General features: G+C 44.5%; 2 protein-coding genes across 6 annotated transcripts in view; both read right to left on the reverse strand.

Moving 5' to 3' along the window:
• Window positions 1-2582: 2582 nt before the first annotated feature.
• On the reverse strand, window positions 2583-13280 carry LOC111978965 (interferon regulatory factor 4-like). Of its 2 annotated transcripts, XM_024009218.2 has the most exons (9): window positions 13172-13280; window positions 12457-12656; window positions 11873-12059; window positions 11103-11188; window positions 10782-10968; window positions 6635-6727; window positions 5763-6161; window positions 5177-5289; window positions 2583-4826 (listed from the first exon to the last, which is right to left on the reverse strand). In XM_024009218.2, exons 1-9 carry the CDS (start codon window positions 13179-13181, stop codon window positions 4677-4679), a joined length of 1425 nt encoding a protein of 474 aa, XP_023864986.1. In that variant the 5' UTR covers window positions 13182-13280; the 3' UTR covers window positions 2583-4676. The 2 variants fall into 2 exon arrangements, with proteins under 2 accessions (XP_023864986.1, XP_070304942.1); XM_070448841.1 differs by lacking the exon at window positions 13172-13280 and having other exon boundaries at window positions 12457-12672.
• An 806-nt stretch (window positions 13281-14086) lies between these two features.
• The window catches only part of LOC111978874 (dual specificity protein phosphatase 22-B-like), a 12843-nt gene continuing 4371 nt past the window's right edge, over window positions 14087-22558 (reverse strand). For 2 of the 4 annotated variants that reach the window (XM_024009110.3, XM_024009112.2), the window contains exons 2-7: window positions 18216-18249; window positions 17928-18010; window positions 17048-17097; window positions 15837-15911; window positions 15245-15416; window positions 14087-14592 (exon numbers count right to left, since the gene is read on the reverse strand). In XM_024009110.3, the coding sequence (XP_023864878.1) occupies window positions 14440-14592; window positions 15245-15416; window positions 15837-15911; window positions 17048-17097; window positions 17928-18010; window positions 18216-18249 (567 nt within the window). In that variant the 3' untranslated portion in view covers window positions 14087-14439. The remainder of the gene's footprint in view (window positions 14593-15244; window positions 15417-15836; window positions 15912-17047; window positions 17098-17927; window positions 18011-18215; window positions 18250-22558) is intronic. The other 2 variants (XM_024009111.3, XM_070448842.1) reach the window with 1 other exon arrangement.

Raw genomic sequence — 22558 nt, forward strand, 5'->3', positions numbered from 1 at the left:
TCATATACAGCAACAGAGTCCTTCAATACACATGACGGTAATTCATTAACATTACTGTTTCCAGACATAGACTTAATAGCCTTCCAAAATCTTCTAGGGTCATTCAGGTTATCAGTTGTGACAGACATAAAATATTCAGACTTGGCCCTTCCTGAGAAAAGAAGAACACTTGTTTCGTAACTGCCTAAAAAGAAGCCAATCAGCATCAGAACATGATTTCCTTGCTTTAGCCCAGGCTAGATTACGTTTATGAATAACAAATGACAGCTCAGAAGAAAACCATGGATTATCCCGCCCTTTAACTCTGAACCTGCGGAATGGGGCATGTTTTTTTACTATTATTTATGAGCTTTGAGGGCACTATGATGTTGAACACTGAGCTGTAGTCAATGAATAGCATTCTCACATAGGTTTTCCCTTTGTCCAGGTGGGAAAGGGCAGTGTGGAGTGCAATAGAGATTGCATCATCTGTGCATCTGTTGGGGCGGTATGCAAATTGGAGTGGGTCTAGTGCTTCTGGGATAATAGTGTTGATGTGAGCCATGACCAGCCTTTCGAAGCACTTCATGGCTACAGACGTGAGTGTTATGGGTTGGTAGTCACTTAGGCATGTTACCTTAGTGTTCTTGGGCATAGGGACTATAGTAGTGGCATAGTGGTCTGCTTAAAACATGTTGGTATTACAAACTCGGACATGGAGAAGTTGAAAATGTCAGTGAAGACACTTGCCATTTGGTCAGCGCATGCTCGCAGTACATGTCCTGGTAATCCGTATGGCCCTGCGGCCTTGTGTATGTTGACCTGTTTAAAGGTCTTTCTCACATCGGCTGTGGGGAGTGTGATAACACAGTCTTCCGGAACAGCTGGTGCTCTCATGCATGTTTCAGTGTTATTTGCCTCGAAGCGAGCATAGAAGTAGTTTAGCTCATCTGGTATGCTCGTGTCACTGGGAAGCTCTCGGCTGTGTTTCCCTTTGTAGTCTGTAATGGTTTGCAAGTCCTTCCACATCCGATGAGTGTCAGAGCCGGTGTAGTATGATTCAATCTTAGTCCTGTATTGACGCTTTGCCTGTTTGATGATGCATCAGAGAGCATAGTGGGATTTCTTATACGCTTCCAGGTTAGAGTCCCGCTCCTTGAAAGTGGCAGCTCTAGCCTTAAGCTCAGTGCGGATGTTGCCTGTAATCCATGGCTTCTGGTTGGGGTATGTACGTACGTTCACTGTGAGGACGACGTCATCCGTGCACTTATTGATGAAGCCAATGACTGATGTGGTGTACTCCTCAATGCCTTCGGAGGAATCCCTGAACATATTCCAGTCTATACTAACAAAACAGTCCTGTAGCTTAGCATCTGCTTCATCTGACCACTTTTTTATTGATCAAGTCACTGGTGCTTCCTGTTTTAATTTTTGCTTGTAAGCAGGAATCAGGAGGATAGAATTATGGTCAGATTTGCCAAATGGAGGGCGAGGGAGAGCTTTTATACACCATTTTAATCAGAAGAATCTCCTCTTTGTAATTATGTAAGTCTGGGCAGTGAGCTCGGTGGTCATCGATCACTAGATCAGAAATAGTCCCAAGTTTTCATTTTTTCCCTACTGTACCATCGAGGTGAGGATGTTTAGTTTATTTATTTATTTTTGTCCTAAGAACAGATTGTAGTGGTAAAATTAAAAGGGATACATTTTTGGTGCCATTTAGGGGAAGTGGAATTCTAAGCATCACCAGTCAGAAGAGGATCTGCAAAGGTTTGTTTCTATTAATTTGCTATGGCCTCACGCTAGTGTTCCAGCTCAGCCAACGTTCTTTAGCCGTTTTTCAGCCTTGGGTGAATTTTGTCCAGCCTACTGTTGTCTCAGTAACATTCTATTAAAATGGATACTTGCAAAGTGGAGTCTTTTGTTAAGACATGTAGCTAGCTAGCGCAACAATGAACCATAATCCCAACTCATGATGTTACTACCCTGCATGAATCTGCAGGTAGCTAACCAACCAGGTTCAATGTTAGCTAGCTAACATTAGGCTATAACTAGCCAAACAAATGGCTCTGAGATACGAATAATAAGATCATACACATAGTGTTAGCTAGCGAGCCAGCCGGCCAGCTAACGTTAGATAGCTAGCTAAGAGTACATTTTAATAACTTGAAATGAAAACATTTGAAACCTGTAATATCTGGAAATGTAGCTAGCTAGAATATCTTACCCGTATACATCATGGTTGGACGCTTCTCCCTGTCACAGATGCCATGGTTGCCTTTGGTTTGCATATTTAATCCAGAGACATGTGTTTTCTCCATCTCCTTAGCTATCATACTCTAATTCCACTGATTTCAAAATTCGGTCCTCCAGAAAGTGGAGAGCAACACTTATGCAGTACTACTAAGCAATATGTATTTTTAAAAAAGCTGCGTTAGACAAGATTACCTACATATACTAACCAGCTCAAATAGACAGAAGGGCGGTATATGGCAGACCAATCCGAACTCATCTCTCAGCATGTCCAGCACACTCATTATCTCAACCAATCATGGCTAGCGGGAAGGTTGCTCTCTTTTCTCTGGCTAAACCAACTAGGCTTGTAATTTAACAATTTTATTCGTATTTACAGATGGCATACATGTTTGTTATTAAGGCACATGAAAGTTCACAAACTCCAGAAGGCATTTCTGCCAAAATATGCATTTTGATAAAAATAGAAAAAGATTACGTTCAAATGGCTCTCGTGTAAAGTAGTGACCCGCGACATATGCCTAGTTTCCTGAAACGGGTCACATATTTGGTAGAGAGTGGAAACGCCAACCGGATGCTTCACATTTATACATCCGGTGAAATATCTGTCTCATTGTTCTGTCTGTGGCTGTAGTATGAATCTGCAGGTAGCTAAAGCTAACCAAGTAGGTTCAACATTAGCTAGCTAGTTAACATTAGGCTATAACTAGCAATGCAAATGGATTTCTGAGATACAAATAATATTACTATACAGATCATACACGTAACATTAGGTAGCGAGCCAGTAAGCTAACGTTTGCTAGCTAGCAAAAAATAAGCTTTAACTTGCAATGAAAATGACTTTCTGACAAAATTTGAAAAGTAAAATACCTGAAAATGTAGCTAGACAGTTATCTGTATACATGGATGAACGCTTCACTGCAGACTGGAACCACTTTAACTAACTAAGACGTCCTGTGTCTTTTCCATTTTATTTGTAGCTAGCTACAGCTTATTTGGCCCATTGTGTCATGTCACTCCGGTTCACACTGACCGTGTGCAGAAAGAAGTCCATCACAACTTTTTCCCACAGATCTTGTCTATAGTGCCTGCTAAATTCAGGGCAACAATGTTGTTGAGAACAGTAGCAACCCTTTTGCAGTTCTCCATGGCTAACGTTATCTATTTCAAAAAGGCCGCCGTAGCATGGATTTATCAACACATACTGAGCAGCTTATGTTATAGACAGAAACGTGCTTCATGGCAGATCAATCCGAACTCATCTCTCGGCATATCTCAGCCAATCATGGCTATCGGGAAGGTTCCTGTCTTTTTTTCGTGGCTAAACCAACTAGGCTTGTAATTTAACCATTTTATTCGTATTTACAGATGGCATACACGTTTGTTATTAAGGCACATGAAAGTTCACATGCTCCAAAAAGCATTTCTGCCCAAAAAACGATTTTGATATAAAAATTAAAAAAATTCCTTAAAATGCCTCTCCTGTGAAGTAGTGACGTGCAACATATGCCTAGCTTCTGGAAATGGGTCACATTAAGCCTCTTCTCCCTTTCTCCTGAGGGCTACTCCACTTCCTGTGCACCTGTGACTGGTGCTTCCTGCTTCTGTCAGTCGCCCTCTGCTTCACATTGGTCCTCGTCCCCTCAAACCGCATCCTATACACTGTCACAATCTCACATGCAGACACACACATGCACGCCCGCACACACACACACATACACACAAACCTACACAAACACATGCATCCCTCTCTCGTTGAAAACAAGTGTTAGCAAGAGAGAAAATGTAGAGGGAGACAAAGAAAGAGAGAGAGATGGGGAGAGAGAGACAGGGGCAGGCTACCTCCGCCCCCCACACCACTACCACAGGTTAGGGGGTGTTGTGGGTTTCCTACAGATGTCCCCGGAAAACACACTATCTCTTGTGATAAGCCTACACACACCACACACTTTGTAGCTATAATGTATCAAGGATCAAGTGGGAACCAATGCTAGTGTCAGCCTAAAACCAATCACTTCAATTATCTACAGCTACCTCGAGCAGGTTTTGCAAATCAACCAATCAATCAAACACATTCACCTAGACACTCACATCCAGATGTGATATTGAAACAAAACTATTACAACAGAAGTGCCATGTAAAGATTTACAAATCAAAATACTAATATCAGTTTTCCATATTGTTTAAAAAAAGACAAATAAATGATGATTAGAAACATAATTGTAAGGCTGTACAAACTAGGGTAGATACTTTCATCTTTGATCATCTTTGGCTCAAACTGTTGACACGGATGATGGAGGCACAGTCCAGTCTTACGTTGAAATCACAGTGAGGCATTTTAGTCCAAGACCTGAGTATACTGTATACATTACAGTAGTTGTGAAGTTAAGCTCATTGGTCTATCTACATGCATGTCCATGGCTCCTGAGGCATGTTTGTATGTGTTACTCCTGCATGTGTTGGAGGGTCCTCTGGTAGTCTCCTATAGCTGGAGGGGAGCTCTCTGTGTGTCCCTGGAGCTCATAGTCCCTAAGGTAGTGACTGCTGTTCTGCTGGGTGAAGTACAACAGGTCCCTGGCAAACATTGGCTCCACCTGCAACACATACAGAGGTCACACTATGAATGATGAATGACAACGAATAAAGATTGCTCACATTTACCAAATCTCTCCCTACCCCTCCCTCTAGTTTCTGGAAATCTGTAAGGTGTAAGCAATATGCACTGCACTGTATATATCAATCCGGACCCTGCAGATCTACAAACATTGATGAGTTGGGGTCAAGGGGGAGGGAGCGATTTGGAACCGGTTGATAGAGTCCTTTCTTTCACATCATGACTAACAAGGCTAGGCAGACTATAGAGAAATCATTTAGTTTAAACCTTTCTCATGTTGGACTGTTATTGTAATGCATTTAAACAGTGAAAGTATGTAGTATACTGTACCTGTGCTGTGATCATCTTGGTCTGGCGTTGGGGATCTGGGTACTCGTCGCCGAAACACAGCACCACCTGGTGCCTGGGCATGGGACGGCCATGTTGTGCATACCCCTGCAGCTCTGGAAGGAGGGAGGGAGTATACAATGAGTTTCTCACTTTATTTCACCCCAAATCACCAGTTTGCCCTCTAACAGCTGAAAACAGCTATTTTGCTCATGAAGGACGCACCTTCAGCTGAAGAGGGCTGGGTATTGTGATACAGTAGCACTGCAAGGAATATGCTTTGCTGAGAGAATAAGGTTCACAGAATCAGAAAGAGGAGTCAGTGAAACCTTTTTCCAGTCATTTGCAAGGAAGTCTTTGGTGTGAAAAATGAGTGTTGCACCTGAAAACGGGGGCTGTTTCATGGAGAGACACCACGGATAGGCCGCCGATAAGAACATGACAAGTCTCTTACCCACTGACACCACAGTATGGAGAGGGACTTTACATTCTACAGTACGCCTCCTTCGATCATCCTCATCATCATCATCACCCCCATTATCATCATCATAATCAGCATCTAATCAACAATCAAAATACTGTTTCTCACCAGTGAGGAACTGCTGAGTGTCAAACAGCTTGCAGGTCTGTTCTTTCTCCAGTTTGTTGGGTTTGTCCGTGTACGGGGCCAGCGGGCCCTCCCAGTACACTCGGCTCTGGCAAAGCCGCTTGGCATAGAGCCCATCTGACGCCATCCACAGGAGCACGCCCCTCTCCAGGACGTTGGGTAGCTTCTCCGCCCCCTTCCTCTGTGACTCGGGGTAAGGGGACGGGAACAGCACCACTTCTGCACCGCTGTACAGCTTGTCCTCAGGGCAGGGGGAGGATGGAGAGGAAGACGAGGAAGAGGAGGAGGAAGAAGAGGTGATCTGGCAGCCTTCAGGACCAGAGGTGGTTACCTTCTTGACCAAAGCCTCACGGTAGAACAGGGACACATGCAGTCGGAAGTCTGGAGGAGAGAGGGAGGTTGTTAGAGAATAAACAAGTGAGTAGAAGTATTCCAAATAAAACAAGCCGGACAGCTGTCTGAAAACGAATGTATTAACAGTGTACATAGAAAGAAAGTGAATGAGGGAAGTTAGCAAACTACTGAACTTTACGACTTTCATAATCAGGTTACTGGTCTCTACAGTGACCCATCTAAAACATCAACAATATACTCATAGAAAACATATGAGAACAAACAACTAACCTTATTAAAACCCAGATTAGGGAAGTAATTGTCCTATAAATAGCTTCTAGTTTCTAGTGGTTGGTAACAAGAGATAACAATTCAGTACACTCCACTACATCTTACTACTCCTGCCCTTTGTGTCCAGCTGTCATTGCACTGTTTTGGTGGTGTAGCAGTAGCAGCAGCTTCAGCAGCAGCAGCAGTAGTAACTAAGTAATGTAGTAGTAATAGAATAAATATGTCTTTACCAGAAAGGGTGGCCATGTTGTGGTCCATTGTAAATGCTGTGGGGTGGGACTCTGAGGAGGAGTATGAATAGAAGGAGCCAGTGAACTGATAACCTAGGAGGAAAATATGAAAGGAGTATTGTTATTAACCGATGAATTAGTGTTTACAGAGTACATTTCATCGCGGATAAAGCACTACACCTTGTTGTCATGATTTTATCTCAGGAGGAACCTGACTAGAGCATGTCAAATAAAGCCCTCAATATTTTGTAGAAGTGGCAGCCACCAAAGCCTTCACTGTCAACCAAAAGCTTTTTTTACAATGTGTGTGTTTGTCATACAATGACCTTAGCCTATACAATAGTACACTGTCATTTATGTATATATATATATATATATACACTACCAGTCAAAAGTTTGGACACACATACACATTCAAATATATTTTATATTTGAGATTCTTCAAAGTAGCCACCCTGTGCCTTGATGACAGCTTTGCCCACTCTTGGCATTCTCTCAACCAGCTTCATGAGGTAGTCAGTCACCTGGAATGCATTTCAATTAATTAACAGGTGTGCCTTCTAAAAAGTTAATTTGTGGAATTTCTTTCCCTCTTAATGCGATTGAGCCAATCAGATGTGTTGTGACAAGGTAGCGGAGGTATACAGAATATAGCCCTATTTGGTAAAAGACCAAGTCCATATTTTGGCAAGAACAGCGCAAATAAGGAAAGAGAAACAACAGTCCATCGTTACTTTAAGACAGGAAGGTCAGTCAATCAGGAACATTTCAAGAACTTTGAAAGTTTCTACAAGTGCAGTCTCAAAAACCATCAAGCGCTATGATGAAACTGGCCCTAAGGAGGAATGCCACAGGAAAGGAAGACCCCGAGTTACCTCTGCTGCAGAAGATAAGTTCATTAGAGTTACCAGGCTCAGAAATTGCAGCCCAAATAAATGCTTCACAGAGTTCAAGTAACAACATCAACTGTTCAGAGGAGACTGTGTGAATCAGGCTTCCATGGTTGAATTGCTGCAAAGAAACCACGACAAAAGGACACCAATAAGAAGAAGAGACTTGCTTGGGCCAAGAAACAAGAGCAATGGACATTAGACCGATGTAAATCTGTCCTTTGGTCTGATGAGTCCAAATTTTAGATTTTTGGTTACAACCGCGGTGTCTTTGTGAGACGCAGAGTACGTGAACGGATGATCTCCACGTGTGGTTCTCACCGTGAAGCATGGAGGAAGAGGTGTGATGGTGTGGAGGTGCTTTGCTGGTGACAATGTCTGTGATTTATTTAGGATTCAAGGCACACTTAACCAGCATGGCTACCACAGCATTCTGCAGCGATATGCCATCTCATCTGGTTTGCGCTTAGTGGGACTATCATTTGTTTTTCAACAAGACAATGACCCAACACACCTCCAGCCTGTGTAAGGGCTATATGACCAAGAAGGAGAGTGATGGAGTACTGCATCAAATGACCTAGCCTCCACAATCACCCAACCTCAACCCAATTGAGATAAGAACTTTTGACTGTTATTGTATATATATGCAATACATTTGGAAAGTATTCAGACCCCTTTTTCCACATTTTGTGACGTTACAGCCTTATTCTAAAGGATTAAATTAACTATTTACTCATCAATCTACAGACAATAACCCATAATAACAGAGCGAAAACAGGTTTTCAGTAATGTTTGCAAATAAAAAAGTATTCAGACTCTTTTCTATGAGATTTGAAAATGAGCTCAGGTGCATCCTGTTTCCATTGATCATTCTTGAGATGTTTCTACAACTTTATTGGGGTCCACCTGTGGTAAATTCAATCGATTGGACATGATTTGGAAAGGCACACACCTGTCTATGTAAAGTCCCACAGTTGACAGTGCATGACAGAGCAAAAACCAAGCCATGAGGTCGAAGGCATTGTCCGTAGATCTCAGAGACAGGATTGTGTCGAGGCACAGATCTGGGGAAGGGTACCAATATTTCTGCAGCATTTAAGGTCCCCAAGAACACACTGACCATCATTCCATCATTCTTAAATGGAAGACATTTGGAACCACCAAGACTCTTCCTAGAGCTGGCCGCCCGGCCAAACTGAGCAATCGGAAGAGAAGGGCCTTGGTCAGGGAGGTATCCAAGAACCTGATGGTCACTCTGACAGAGCTCCAGAGTTCCTCTGTGATGGGAGAACCTTCCAGAAGGACAACCATCCCTGCAGCACTCCACCCATCAGGCCTTTATGGTAGACTGTCCAGAAGGACGCCAATCCTCAGTAAAACGCACATGACAACCTGCTTGGAGTTTGCCAGAAAACACCTAAAGGACTCTCAGACCATGAGAAACAAGATTCTCTGGTCTGATGAAACCAAGATTGAACTCTTTGGCCTGAATGCCAAGCATCTCGTCTGGAGGAAACCTGTTACCATCCCTACGGTGAAGCTTGGTGGTGGCAGCATCATGCTGTGGGGATGTCTTTCAGCGGCAAGAACTGGGAGACTAGTCAGGATCGAGGGAAAGATGAACATAGCACAGTACAGAGAGATCCTTGATGAAAACCTGCTCCAGAGTGCTCAGGACTCAGGAGTGCTCAGGGGCAGAACGACAGATTTGTCAGCTCTGGGATTCAATCCAGCAAGGCCAGGGGGGGTGTGGTATATGGCCAATATACCACGGCTAAGGGCTGTTCTTATGCACGATGCAATGTGCTCCGCATTGCGTCGTGCATAAGAACAGCCCTTAGCCGTGGTATATTGGCCATATACCACAGACCCCAAAGGTGCATTATTGCTATTATAAACTGGTTTCTAAAGTAATTAGAGCATTAAAAAGAAATGTTTTGTCATGTCCGTGGTCAGCCAATCAGCATTCAGGGCTTGAAACACCCAGTTTATAAATACATGCACACAGTACACTGAAAAAAATATATAAATGCAGCATTAAAGTGTATGTCCCATGTTTTATGTGCTGAAATAAAAGATCCAAGAAATGTTCTGTAGGCACAAAAAACGTATTTTTCTCAAAGTTTGTGCTAAAATTTGTTTACATCCCTGTTAGTGAGGATTTATCCTTTGCCAAGATAATCCATCCACCTGACAGGTGTAGCATATCAAGAAGCTGATTAAACAGCATGATCATTATACAGGTGCACCTTGAGCTGGGGACAATGAAAGGCCACTCTAATATGTGCAGTTTTGTCACACAACACAATGCCACAAATGTTTGAAGTTTTGAGGAAGCGTACAATTGTCATGCTGACTGCAGGAATGCTCACCGGAGCTCTTGCCAGAAAATGTAATGTTTTAGAGAATTTGGCAGTACGTCCAACCAGCCTCGCAACCGCAGACCCTGTGTAATCACGCCAGCCTAGGATCTCCACATCCGGATACTTCACATGCCCTATGGTGGCGGTGGGGTTATAATATGGGCAGGAATAAACTATGGACAACAAACACAATTTCATTTTATCGATGGCAATTTTAATGCACAGAGATACCGTGACGGGATCTTGAGGCCATTGTTGTGCCATTCATCTGCCGCCATCACCTCATGTTTCAGTATGATAATGCACGGCCCCAAGTCGCATGGATCTGAACACATTTCCTGGAAGTGTCCCAGTTCTTCCATGGCCTGCATACACACCAGACATGTCACCCATTGAGCATGTTTGGGATGCTCTGGACTGGATCGACATGTACGACAGCATATTTCTCTTCTCGCAAATATAGAGCTACTTCGCACTGCCATTGAAAAGGAGTGAGAAAACATTCCACAGGCCACAATCAACAGCCTGCTCAAATCTATACGAAGGAGATGTGTCGCGCTGCATGAGGCAAATGGTAGTTACACCAGATACTGACAGGTTTTCTGATCCACACCCCTACTTTTTAAGGTATCTGTGACCAACAGATTCATATCTGTTTTCCCAGTCATGTGAAATCCATAGATTAGGGTTTAATGAATTTATTTCAATTGACTGATTTACTTATATGAACTGTAACTCAGTAAAACCGTTGAAATGTTTCCTTGTTGCGTTTATATGAAGGTTAAATAAATAAATACAAATAAATATACTGTGTAATCTTATCTCTCCATTATCTGTTCTTTCCTATAATCAGTGCCCACCCCATAACCATGGCCATGCTATGCCATGTCTCACCGTTATCTGTGTGTGGCCCGGTGTGCCACAGTCGGCTGAGTGGCGGTGGGTAGTGGCACTGGCTGTACTGCAGCTCAACGTGGGGTGGCTGGTGGTGCTGAGGCTGAGGTTGCTGCTGGTGGTCCTGTGTGTGGCTGTACTCCTTCCACTCCTTCCTCTCCTGGGGAACTATGTAGCTGCCAGACACCTTGGGACAAGCCAGGGGGAGAGGAGACAGCTGTTAGTCGGATAGTGGTGGGTTCCTGATCCACACACAGCAGGAAGCGAGAGCTGTGAAGAACTTTGAAGATCTTAAGAACTTTGAAAAACAAATGATGTTACCTGGCTGTGTAGAGTTGGGTACAGAGAGTGCATGGGGTAGTTGCTCTCTGAGCTCATATGTAACGTGGTCTCTGCCATCTTGATCCCTACATTACGGAAATGTAACATTAGACATCACACATATAACTCTCTATATTCCAATCTACAATGCACAACGCAAAATGATGTGGAGGTCCCTCAGAAATGTGTGTAATCCTCAATAAAAAATATGTCACTATAGTCAACATTATTAGAGCTGTTTCAACAGAGCTCACATGCTATTCAGCCCCTTCAAACAGTTGAATACAACAACTATACAAGCTTGCGATAACAACTTTTGATTAAAGTGTTTGAACCCCCAGGTTGCAGGTTTGGTCTCTAAGAGTCACTCCTGAGACTGCCATATGAGAGTGACAAAGGGGTCTTCTGTCTAGCCTTCAGCCTTCATTATGCAAGGTTAAGTGTGTTTGCTGTGCATTCTGCACTGGTAAACCGAAGCCCTCTAAAAAAAGCGCAGAGGCCTTTTTGGTAGATGCATCGGCTTCCTCTCGGCTTCCTGCCTCATTAGACGATGGAGGCAAAATGAAACATTGCTGGCTGTATGTGTGTCTGCTCGGGTATGTTAAGAGTTAGACAGTGCTTTCATTACCTTTGACATATGAAATCTGTGACATGCCCTGCCAGTAGCCTATATAATTGAATTATGGTACAGTAGACATTTCTGACAGAAGATTACACTTGTGACATGGACTTGACTTTGGAAATACAGCAATTAGATGAGCATAACTTGCCTCTCTTAGCGCCCTCCGGTATGATTCTGTAGACTTTGTAAGGGTCTGATATATCAAGTTGGCTTCTCTCCACCAGCTCGTCAAAGTCATTACTTTTGTTAAGAGCACATCGCAGTCTAGTCTTCCATGTGGGGGGGTCTGGTTTGTCCACTCCTTCCCTGTGTTTCCCTTTGAACAATGCCCAGGCCTGCAATAATCAACAGCATAATACATTGACTGATTTACACTTTCTCTCTGCATTCAATTTTAATGTATCTGGCAATAAGTAAGGCATTAGTAGGCCTACATCAAAATCAACATGCATTGGTCTTTGTCTTAAACAAATATCCATTGTCTTGAACAAAGATGATCACTTGTTATACTGTACAAACAAGTAGTCTATGGAAAATAATGTAAATTACACCTGCCCAAGTAGACTAGGTCTGGAGAGTGAATTGAGTGACTGAATATGATTGAGTTAGCAATACTTTATGGGGTACCTGCACACTATATTCAATATTCACCAGTTGTATATAGTAACTAAAAAGTAGAAGAAAAAAACTGTAGAAAAGTATGGTGAAGTGAGTGTGTGGGTCCAAACGCACCTTGAAGAGTGCAGCATCCTCGTCTCGATTGTAGTCCTGTTTGCCCGCATGTTTCCACGGGATCCTGAAAATGCTTTTCTCGCCATTCTCCCAAACTAGTCCGGGATAGCTACTGCTGTTAATCTGATCGATCAGCCACTGTCTAAGTTTCCCGTTGCCGCAGCTCACTGACAGACCACTGTCCCCCTCTAAGTTCATCTCTGTCAAAAAGCACATGCAATAGAAGGATGGGCATAAAGATAATGTGCGTTGCAATAAGTCTGTTATCACGCAATGCAAAACAATGTCAGTTGGTGCTGAGTGATGAAGGTTAATGTTATCAGGGAAGTCATACTTCTATAAAAATGCCATGCTTTCATGAAATTAAGATATAATGTCAAAACTTATTTGATAGTATATATTTTTTGATTAAATATGCACTAAAACATTTATTATTATTTATTTTTGAATTGCATAAAATAAATCACATACAAAATAGGTAGGCCTTCATTTAAGAATGAAACCCTTCTGGATGTCTTGGGTTATTTTAATTCAAAGACAATGGAATTCATATTTGTAGGCTCATAAGTAAAATCAGAAAAACAGTGTTATAATCACATGCATAAAATAAATAACATAATAGTCTTAAGTGCATCAACATCACTGCATCAACTTCAGAACTTTCCCCTCTCTTATGTTTCCTATAGCCTACTGTGAGTGAGAATAAACTCCTTACCTCTAACCATGTGAGCTTCTCTGACAAGTGATGAAATCGATTTCACTGACACTGTTCTCAAGTGAGAGCATCGGGTGCCCTATTCATATAGTCAGTCACATCTTGATGTGTTGGTGCCGCAACTGGGAGGAGCTGCAGTTCTCTGAAGCTTATCGAGAGCAACCTACAGTCGGTGGACGGGGAATCCCTCTCGAGTGGCAAACACAGGAAGCAAACGTCACCATGGAATGGAACAATTACCTGTGTCAATATCAAAAAAGAAACTCCCTAAAATCATAATTATGTCAATAGATTCCATTACCATCATATGTTTATGCTGTAAAATACTGTATTATAAAGTCCTACAATATAATTGTTCTTGTGCTGTGGTTTTCATAATGTAGTTATATGGCAATTAAAATGTAGTCAATCCTCCTGCAAGTTAATTACAGTAGCCTATTACATTGACGAAAATATAGGATATTTTAGTGGAGTGTGTTTTCATTTCATTCACAAATACAATATAGCCTCAATTTGTTTTACTGTGGTTATACTGCTGCCCTCCAGTGGTTGTGTGATGCACATAACCTTAAATATCAACTGGGTCTAATTCATAGGCTGTATGCCATATCTATTGGCAAAGGGCTACATTKTAGGTAGGTGCGTGGGTAGGTAGGCAACAGACAAATTAAAATGCATCACTTTTCAGAGCCAGTGGCACTCATGCCCAGCTCTCTGTATCCCTCCAATGCTGACAGAGGGGGCTGAAAAAGGTTGTTTTTACTGCTGTCATGCAAGGCTTCCTTTGCATAACACACAAACAGGAAATAGACCTAGAAACAGAGGTAAACAGAGCAGAGCATGTCTGTCGTCACATTGTATCTGACAGCATAGCAGACCTACCGGTAGTTAATAACCATTTCATCTCAGTCATAATTTCATCTTTAATCCTTTTATTAATGCACAAAAAAGCTGACGTGACAACAATATCATAAATTTTCGAGGTTTAGAAAAACAAGTACAAATGCTGAACGTGCCATGTATAACTAAATACTGTATATAAATTAGGGGTAATAAAACCAGTGGTATTAGCCATAATAAAACATCAATAAACATTCTCAAAATGGTGCATCCATCGACCCATCCTCCCCCAGTCTTCTCCAGTAGAGGGACAACGACAGAGACTGGTCTAACAGCGTACTGACAGAGAAAGAACCCCCCCACCCACCCTCTAGGGGCCAGAGTGGTATCATCCCACAGTGTAAGCCTTCAGACCTGGATAAGGGATCTCAGGTACCCTGCAATCCTGGAGGGGTGGACGGCTCAACATTCCCATCCACCCCCACCCCATTGGGTTTGAAACTCTTGGCCAACAGGATGCGGATGTCATCCTCGTCGTTGAAGGGCCTCTCTTTGTATAATTGCCAAAGCCACTCCCTGAACTGCAGAGACAAACAACAAAATACAGTATGTCAATAATCTTGTCTATTGAGGCAGGTGTATTCTCTTTCTAAAGTCACTACAGCATAGTCTGACTCCTCGCTCTGAAGGCTTTAATGCTTAAAGGCCCAGTGCAGTCAAAAATGGGAATGTTACGGTGTTTTTTATTCCACATTATGAGGCTGGAATAATACTGTGAAATTGTGAAAATGATGAAAATGCCCTTTTAGTGTAAGAACTGTTTGAAAAGACCGCCTGAATTTTCAGCCTATTTTGGTGGGATGGAGTTTTGATGACATCACCAGGCGGTAAATTAGTTAATAGACAAATAAGAAAGTGTTCGAAACATGGCCAGATTACCAAACGGGCACCCGGACTGCATGTGATAGCAAAATGTGTGGAATTGCAAGGGAAGCTTTTCTTGTTCCTTTTTGACCATTTTAATTGAAAACAATCACAGTAAGGTGATGTAACATAACTGTTACCTGGAAACGACTTGTTACCCGGAAATGATTTGATATTGAGATAAAAACGGCTGCATTGGAACTTTAACACATTCATTTTTAATGATAAGTAACTTTTTATAGAACTTCCATTTTCCTCCAAGAATGACATTTTCCCATCTATCCTTCCTCTATCCCTCTCTGTATTGACCTGGTCAGCGTGATTGGTCTCAAACTCCTGGAGCTGGCGCTGGAAGCCCAGGTTGGGCCCAGCGCAGGGCCGAGCCACCCTCACAGCAGCCAGAGCCTCCTGCCAGCCCAGCCCTGTCACCGTCATGATGTAGGCCACCACCAGGGTGACACTCCGAGACACACCCGCCAGACTCCATGGAGAGAGGGATGGATGGTTAAGGAGCGATGGATAGGAGTGGGTATGGCCATGATAGAGATAAAGGACATCAGCAGAAGGTCATATTAAAAGACAATACATTCAATTGGAAGTCAAAGAAAGGAGGGTATGCTGTGAAGGCAACATTAGAGATTGAATACGAAGGAAGGTCTTCCTCTGTATTTCTCAGAAGACCCTCAACCTCACCAGATATACCTCAGATAGGTTAACAAACACAATACATTCAAATCAAGATTGTTGTTTGGGGAAGTTCAAGAATAGCATTCTGCGTTATCTATCTGTCTTCTGCTTACCATAGTCACACATGAGTTCACTTGTGAGCACTCAGTTAAACCCAGAGATACAGTAGCAGTTGGACAAATACAGTTGTTTTGTATTTTATAAAGTTTCTCACCAGTGGACCAGACAACCCTCTCCTTTGAGACGTGACTCGTGAATGAACATGATGCTCTGTTTAAAGTGCATTCTCCTGAGAATGACACAAATACATGTTATGTAAGGTCATAAGCAGGTCATAAAAAAGTTACAAACCAGTTGCCATTCCCATAATGGTAACACAATTGTATCAGTTGTGGAAGAGAAAGCACATAGGACAAGTAACACTTATGTCGCCAAAACGTGGCCAAAACGTGGCCAAAACGTGCCCCCTCCCTAGTCATAAAAACTGGGGTGATGAGTGGTTAGGGTGTGCGAGCGGTGAGGTAGGCGTGATGAGAGGGCCATAGGGGTGAGGATGGGTGTGTTCTACTAGGCTTTAGGGCCATCCATCTATCCTCCTGACAGGACCAGGATGAGAAAGTATTGTCTGTCTCCATCTCTGGTTAGTCAGGGCCAGTTTCATATTTCGGCTGCAGGTTTCACACCGCGCTGGAGCGTCGAGGCGTGGGGGTAACAGGGGTTAATGACAGCGACATCTGTGTGTGTGTGTGTGTGTGTGTGTGTGTGTGTGTGTGTGTGGTGTGTGTGTGTGTGTGTGTGTGTGTGTGTGTGTGTGTGTGTGTGTGTGTGTGTGTGTGTGTGTGTGTGTGTGTGTGTGTGTGTGTGTGTGTGTGTGTGTGCGTTTTGGGGAGTGTTATAAAAATAGAGGCACAGTGCAGATGGACGAGGCAACACTGCAGTGCAGAACCATACTTCCTGTTCCTTTCTGCATATCAGAGGACCAGACGTCCTGCATTCTACGCACTTAACCAGAGTAAATGTGTGTGCGTGTGTGTGCGTGTGTGTGTGTGTTTCAACATTATCTATCCACCTATCTATGTATGTATGTATAATATATGTTGTTATAGGTGCTCAGTACATCTCTGCATATGTTTGTGTCTTAATCTTAGTGTGTGAAAATCCCTCCATGATTTCTCAATAAGAAATAAGAAGCTGAATCACCTTGTCATCTAGTCATTTATTCAGTGCTTTGATTCACAGCTAAATGGTGAGAATGTGAAGCACATCATTTTTATACCAATAGAACATGAACTAGAGACGCCCACACAGAGTGTATCTGCCGGATAGAATGGATATGAATGGTCTACCTCGCTTCAGTCCTGTGCTGTTCTGTTCTGTACCCGGTAGCCTTGAGTACTGTGTGGTGCTGTGTATTTGGGTACTTACAGGTTTTGTGTGGGCAGGTCTGCTGCTGAGATGCACAGATAGGTCATCCCCTGCAGGACAACGGCCAACTGTTAAACGGTCTAACACAATCACAATCTAATAGGCAAAGTAGGACAACAGGATCGTTGGAAACACCACTCACTACACACTATTACATCCATGCTGAATCCTCAGTCTTACAAGTGTTTCTGCAAACAGCAAGAACCATTATGTAAGCTTACACACAAGGGCCTTGCCTATAGGCTGTGTTTGTGAAGGTGTGATTGCAGCTGTAGTGAGGAAGTGATGGAAGGGGACAGACCTTGCTAGTTGCTAGAGGGGGTAGTAGAATGCGAGAACACCGAGTTCCACACAAGCTCGAGCCAGAGCACTGGGTCAGAAACTCAAATGAAAGTCCTCTCTGCCTAATCCCCCGCCTACACTCTCCCACAGAGCTCATACAGGCTCCAACAGATTATTTCTATTGAAGTCATGGGAATCTGGTTGGTTTGGGATGGGGCATAGTCTAATGCTACACACTAAGCCATACTCTCATACTGCAGTCCGGAATTACCTGACAGACGGGTCCAGGGGCAAACACACACCATACTCTTCCCATGACTGTCATAAGTGCGATTTATTTCCTTAAACAAACTGTGTGTGCATATTTCGATGATAAACATGATTTATATGTTTAACATCCATCTAAATTGGATTTTGAAACTGGATTTTAAGCGTGCATGATACGGGATAAGCATTAATGAATGTGTGTAAATGCATGCGTCGGGTATCATTACATCATGTGTACATTTATTCATATAATAGCCTCATGCGTAAAACATTTATGAGGTGGTATTTAGCTTTGTTCTAGTAAATGGTGCCCTGGGAATTGTTTTCTTACCGGCAGGATAGGGGCTGCACTATCATGGATAGAGAGGATGTGTGTGATGTTGTTCCTCGCTAGCTGTTCCCTGTCCCTCGCATCTGTGAGAAAAAAGTATCGAATGACAAACTAGAAATATTCATAGAATCTAGAAATATTCATAGAATCTAGAAATATTCATAGAATGTTGTCAATATGAATGTGCCACTGAAATCTACTGGAAGGGAAAACAGTGGCGGGGTGTCTTCGCTTGTCTTATCCTTAGCTCAAGCCTTTGACCAGTAGAATGGGGGAAGAAACACATACCTTTGAAGTTCCCCAAGTACAAGTCAGGCAGCACCTATGGGAAGGTAAGCATAGAATATTAATGTGTGACCTCGTTTACATTCATTCACTGGTGTACATAAACCTAACATAATTACAACACGCATTTCATCCATTACCCAAATAGCTAGGTAACCATATTACTACTCAAAATACTGTTATGCTGAAGAATGAGGACCCAAAAGCGACGTAATAGAAACAGAGTCTTTATTCCAGTCTTAAACAAACAATGATTCTCCTGGATATTATCAAAGGTAAATCCAAAACAGGAAACTGAAATCCTCTCGTCAGTAGAGAGGAACGACTGGAGACGCGACCACAAACTGCAGGTCGCTTCAGGAAGGCACCGGCCGTAGCTGGCATAGACACCTGCTCACACGCAGCATCTGAAGAAGGCAAAAACACGACAGGGCGGAACAAGGACACAGAACAGCAAACATCAAACAAGAATCCGACAAGGACAGAAGCGGAAAACAGAGGGAGAAATAGGGACTCTAATCAGAGGGCAAAATAGGGGACAGGTGTGAAAGAGTAAATGAGGTGGTTAGGAGAATGAGAAACAGCTGGGAGCAGGAACGGAACGATAGAGAGAGAGAGCGAGAGAGGGAGAGAGGGAGGGGGAGAGAGAGGGATAGAAAGAGGGAAAGAACCCAACAAGACCAGCAGAGGGAAGCACAGGGACAAGACAAGACGATCAATGACAAAACATGACAGTACCCCCCCACTCACCGAGCGCCTCCTGGCGCACTCGAGGAGGAACCCTGGCGGCAACGAAGGAAATCATCAATCAACGAACGGTCCAGCACGTCCCGAGATGGAACCCAACTCCTCTCCTCAGGACCGTAACCCTCCCAATCCACTAAGTACTGGTGACCACGTCCCCGAGAACCGCATGTCCATGATCTTCCGTACTTGTAAATAGGTGCGCCCTCGCCAAGGACGGGGGGGGGGAGGAAGACGAACGGGGGCGCGAAGAAAAGGCTTGACACAGGAGACATGGAAGACAGGGTGGACGCGACGAAGATGTCGCGGAAGAAGCAGTCGCACAGCGACAGGATTGACGACCTGAGAGACACGGAACGGACCAATGAACCGCGGAGTCAACTTGCGAGAAGCTGTCGTAAGGGGAAGGTTACGAGTGGAAAGCCACACTCTCTGACCGCGACAATACCTAGGACTCTTAATCCTACGTTTATTGGCGGCTCTCACAGTCTGCGCCCTGTAACGGCAAAGTGCAGACCTGACCCTCCTCCAGGTGCGCTCACAACGTTGGACAAAAGCGAGCGAGGGAACGCTGGACTCGGCGAGCTGGGACGAGAACAGAGGAGGCTGGTACCCAAGACTACTCTGAAACGGAGATAGCCCGGTAGCAGACGAAGGAAGCGAGTTGTGAGCGTACTCAGCCCAGGGGAGCTGTTCTGCCCAAGACGCAGGTTTTCGAAACGAAAGGCTGCGTAATATGCGACCAATCGACTGATTGGCCCTTTCTGCTTGACCGTTAGACTGGGGATGAAACCCGGAAGAGAGACTGACGGAAGCACCAATCAAACGACAGAACTCCCTCCAAAACTGTGACGTGAATTGCGGACCTCTGTCTGAACCGGCGTCTAACGGGAGGCCATGAATTCTGAACACATTCTCAATGATGATTTGTGCCGTCTCCTTAGCGGAAGGAAGCTTAGCGAGGGGAATGAAATGTGCCGCCTTAGAGAACCTATCGATAACCGTAAGAATCACAGTCTTCCCCGCAGACGAAGGCAGACCGGTAATAAAGTCTAAGGCGATGTGAGACCATGGTCGAGAGGAATGGGAAGCGGTCTGAAACGACCGGCAGGAGGAGAGTTACCTGACTTAGTCTGCGCGCAGTCCGAACAAGCAGCCACGAAACGGCGCGTGTCCCGCTCCTGAGTAGGCCACCAAAACCGCTGGCGAATAGAAGCAAGCGTACCCCGAACGCCGGGGTGGCCAGCTAACTTGGCAGAGTGAGCCCACTGAAGAACAGCCAGACGAGTAGAGACAGGAACGACAGAAGGTTACTAGGACAAGCGCGCGGCGACGCAGTGTGAGTGAGTGCTTGCTTTACCTGTCTCTCAATTCCCCAGACAGTCAACCCGACAACACGCCCTTCAGGGAGAATCCTCGGGGTCGGTAGAAGCCACAGAAGAACTAAAGGACGGGATAAGGCATCAGGCTTGGTGTTCTTATTTCCCGGGCGATAGGAAATCACGAACTCGAAACGAGCGAAAAACAACGCCCAACGAGCTTGACGTGCTTAAGTCGTTTGGCAGAACGGATGTACTCAAGGTTCTATTGGTCAGTCCAAACGACAAAAGGGACGGTCGCCCCCTCCAACCACTGTCGCCATTCGCCTATGGCTAAGCGGATGGCGAGCAGTTCGCGGTTACCCACATCATAGTTGCGTTCCGATGGCGACAGGCGATGAGAAAAGTAAGCGCAAGGATGGACCTTATCGTCAGAATGGAAGCGCTGAGACAGAATGGCTCCCACGCCCACCTCTGAAGCGTCAACCTCGACAATGAATTGTTTAGTGACGTCAGGAGTAACAAGGATAGGGGCGGATGTAAAACGCTTCTTGAGGAGATCAAAAGCTCCCTGGGCGGAACCGGACCACTTAAAGCAAGTCTTGACAGAAGTCAGAGCTGTGAGAGGGGCAGCCACTTGACCGAAATTACGAATGAAACGCCGATAGAAATTAGCGAAACCGAGAAAGCGCTGCAACTCGACACGTGACTTAGGAACGGGCCAATCGCTGACAGCCTGGACCTTAGCGGGATCCATCTGAATGCCTTCAGCGGAAATAACAGAACCGAGAAATGTGACAGAGGAGACATGAAAGGCGCACTTCTCAGCCTTCACGTAGAGACAATTCTCTAAAAGGCGCTGGAGTACACGTCAAACGTGCTGAACATGATCTCGAGTGACGGTGAAAAAATCAGGATATCGTCAGGGTAAACGAAAACAAAGATGTTCAGCATGTCTCTCAGTACATCATTAACTATGCCTGAAAGACAGCTGGAGCATTAGCGAGACCGAACGGCAGAACCCGGTATTCAAAATGCCCTAACGGAGTGTTAAACGCCGTTTTCCACTCGTCCCCCTCTCTGATGCGTACGAGATGGTAAGCGTTACGAAGGTCCAACTTAGTAAAGAACCTGGCTCCCTGCAAAATCTCGAAGGCTGACGACATAAGGGGAAGCGGATAACGATTCTTAACCGTTATGTCATTCAGCCCTCGATAATCACGCAGGGGCGCAGAGTACCGTCCTTCTTCTTAACAAAGAAAAACCCCGCTCCGGCGGGAGAGGAAGAAGGCACAACGGTACGGGCGTCGAGAGAAACAGACAGATAATCCTCGAGAGCCTTACGTTCGGGAGCCGACAGAGAGTATAGTCTACCCCGAGGGGGAGTGGTCCCGGAAGGAGATCAATACAACAATCATACGACCGGTGAGGAGGAAGAGAGCTGGCTCTGGACCGACTGAAGACCGTGCGCAGATCATGATATTCCTCCGGCACTCCTGTCAAATCACCAGGTTCCTCCTGAGTAGAGGGGACAGAAGAAACAGGAGGGATAGCAGACATTAAACACTTCACATGACAAGAAACGTTCCAGGATAGGATAGAATTACTAGACCATTAATAGAAGGATTATGACATACTAGCCAGGGATGACCCAAAACAACAGGTGTAAAAGGTGAACGAAAATCAAAAAGGAAATGGTCTCACTGTGGTTACCAGATACTGTGAGGGTTAAAGGTAGTGTCTCACATCTGATACTGGGGAGAAGACTACCATCTAAGGCGAACATGGGCGTGGGCTTCCCTAACTGTCTGAGAGGAATGTCATGTTTCCGAGCCCATGCTTCGTCCATAAAACAACCCTCAGCCCCAGAGTCTATCAAGGCACTGCAGGAAGCAGCCGAACCGGTCCAGCGTAGATGGACCGACAAGGTAGTACAGGATCTTGATGGAGACCTGAGTAGTAGCGCTCACAGTAGCCCTCCGCTTACTGATGAGCTCTGGCTTTTACTGGACATGACATGACAAAATGTCCAGCAGAACCGCAATAGAGGCAAAGGCGGTTGGTGATTCTCCGTTCCCTCTCCTTAGTCGAGATGCGAATACCTCCAGCTGCATGGGCTCAGTCTCTGAGCCGGTGGGAGGAGATGGTTGAGATGCGGAGAGGGGAAACACCGTTAACGCGAGCTCTCTTCCACGAGCTCGGTGACGAAGATCTACCCGTCGTTCTATGCGGATGGCGAGTGCAATCAAAGAGTCCACGCTGGAAGGAACCTCCCGGGAGAGA

The sequence above is a fragment of the Salvelinus sp. IW2-2015 genome, linkage group LG19, assembly GCF_002910315.2.
Source record: "Salvelinus sp. IW2-2015 linkage group LG19, ASM291031v2, whole genome shotgun sequence".
Lineage (NCBI taxonomy): Eukaryota > Metazoa > Chordata > Actinopteri > Salmoniformes > Salmonidae > Salvelinus > Salvelinus sp. IW2-2015.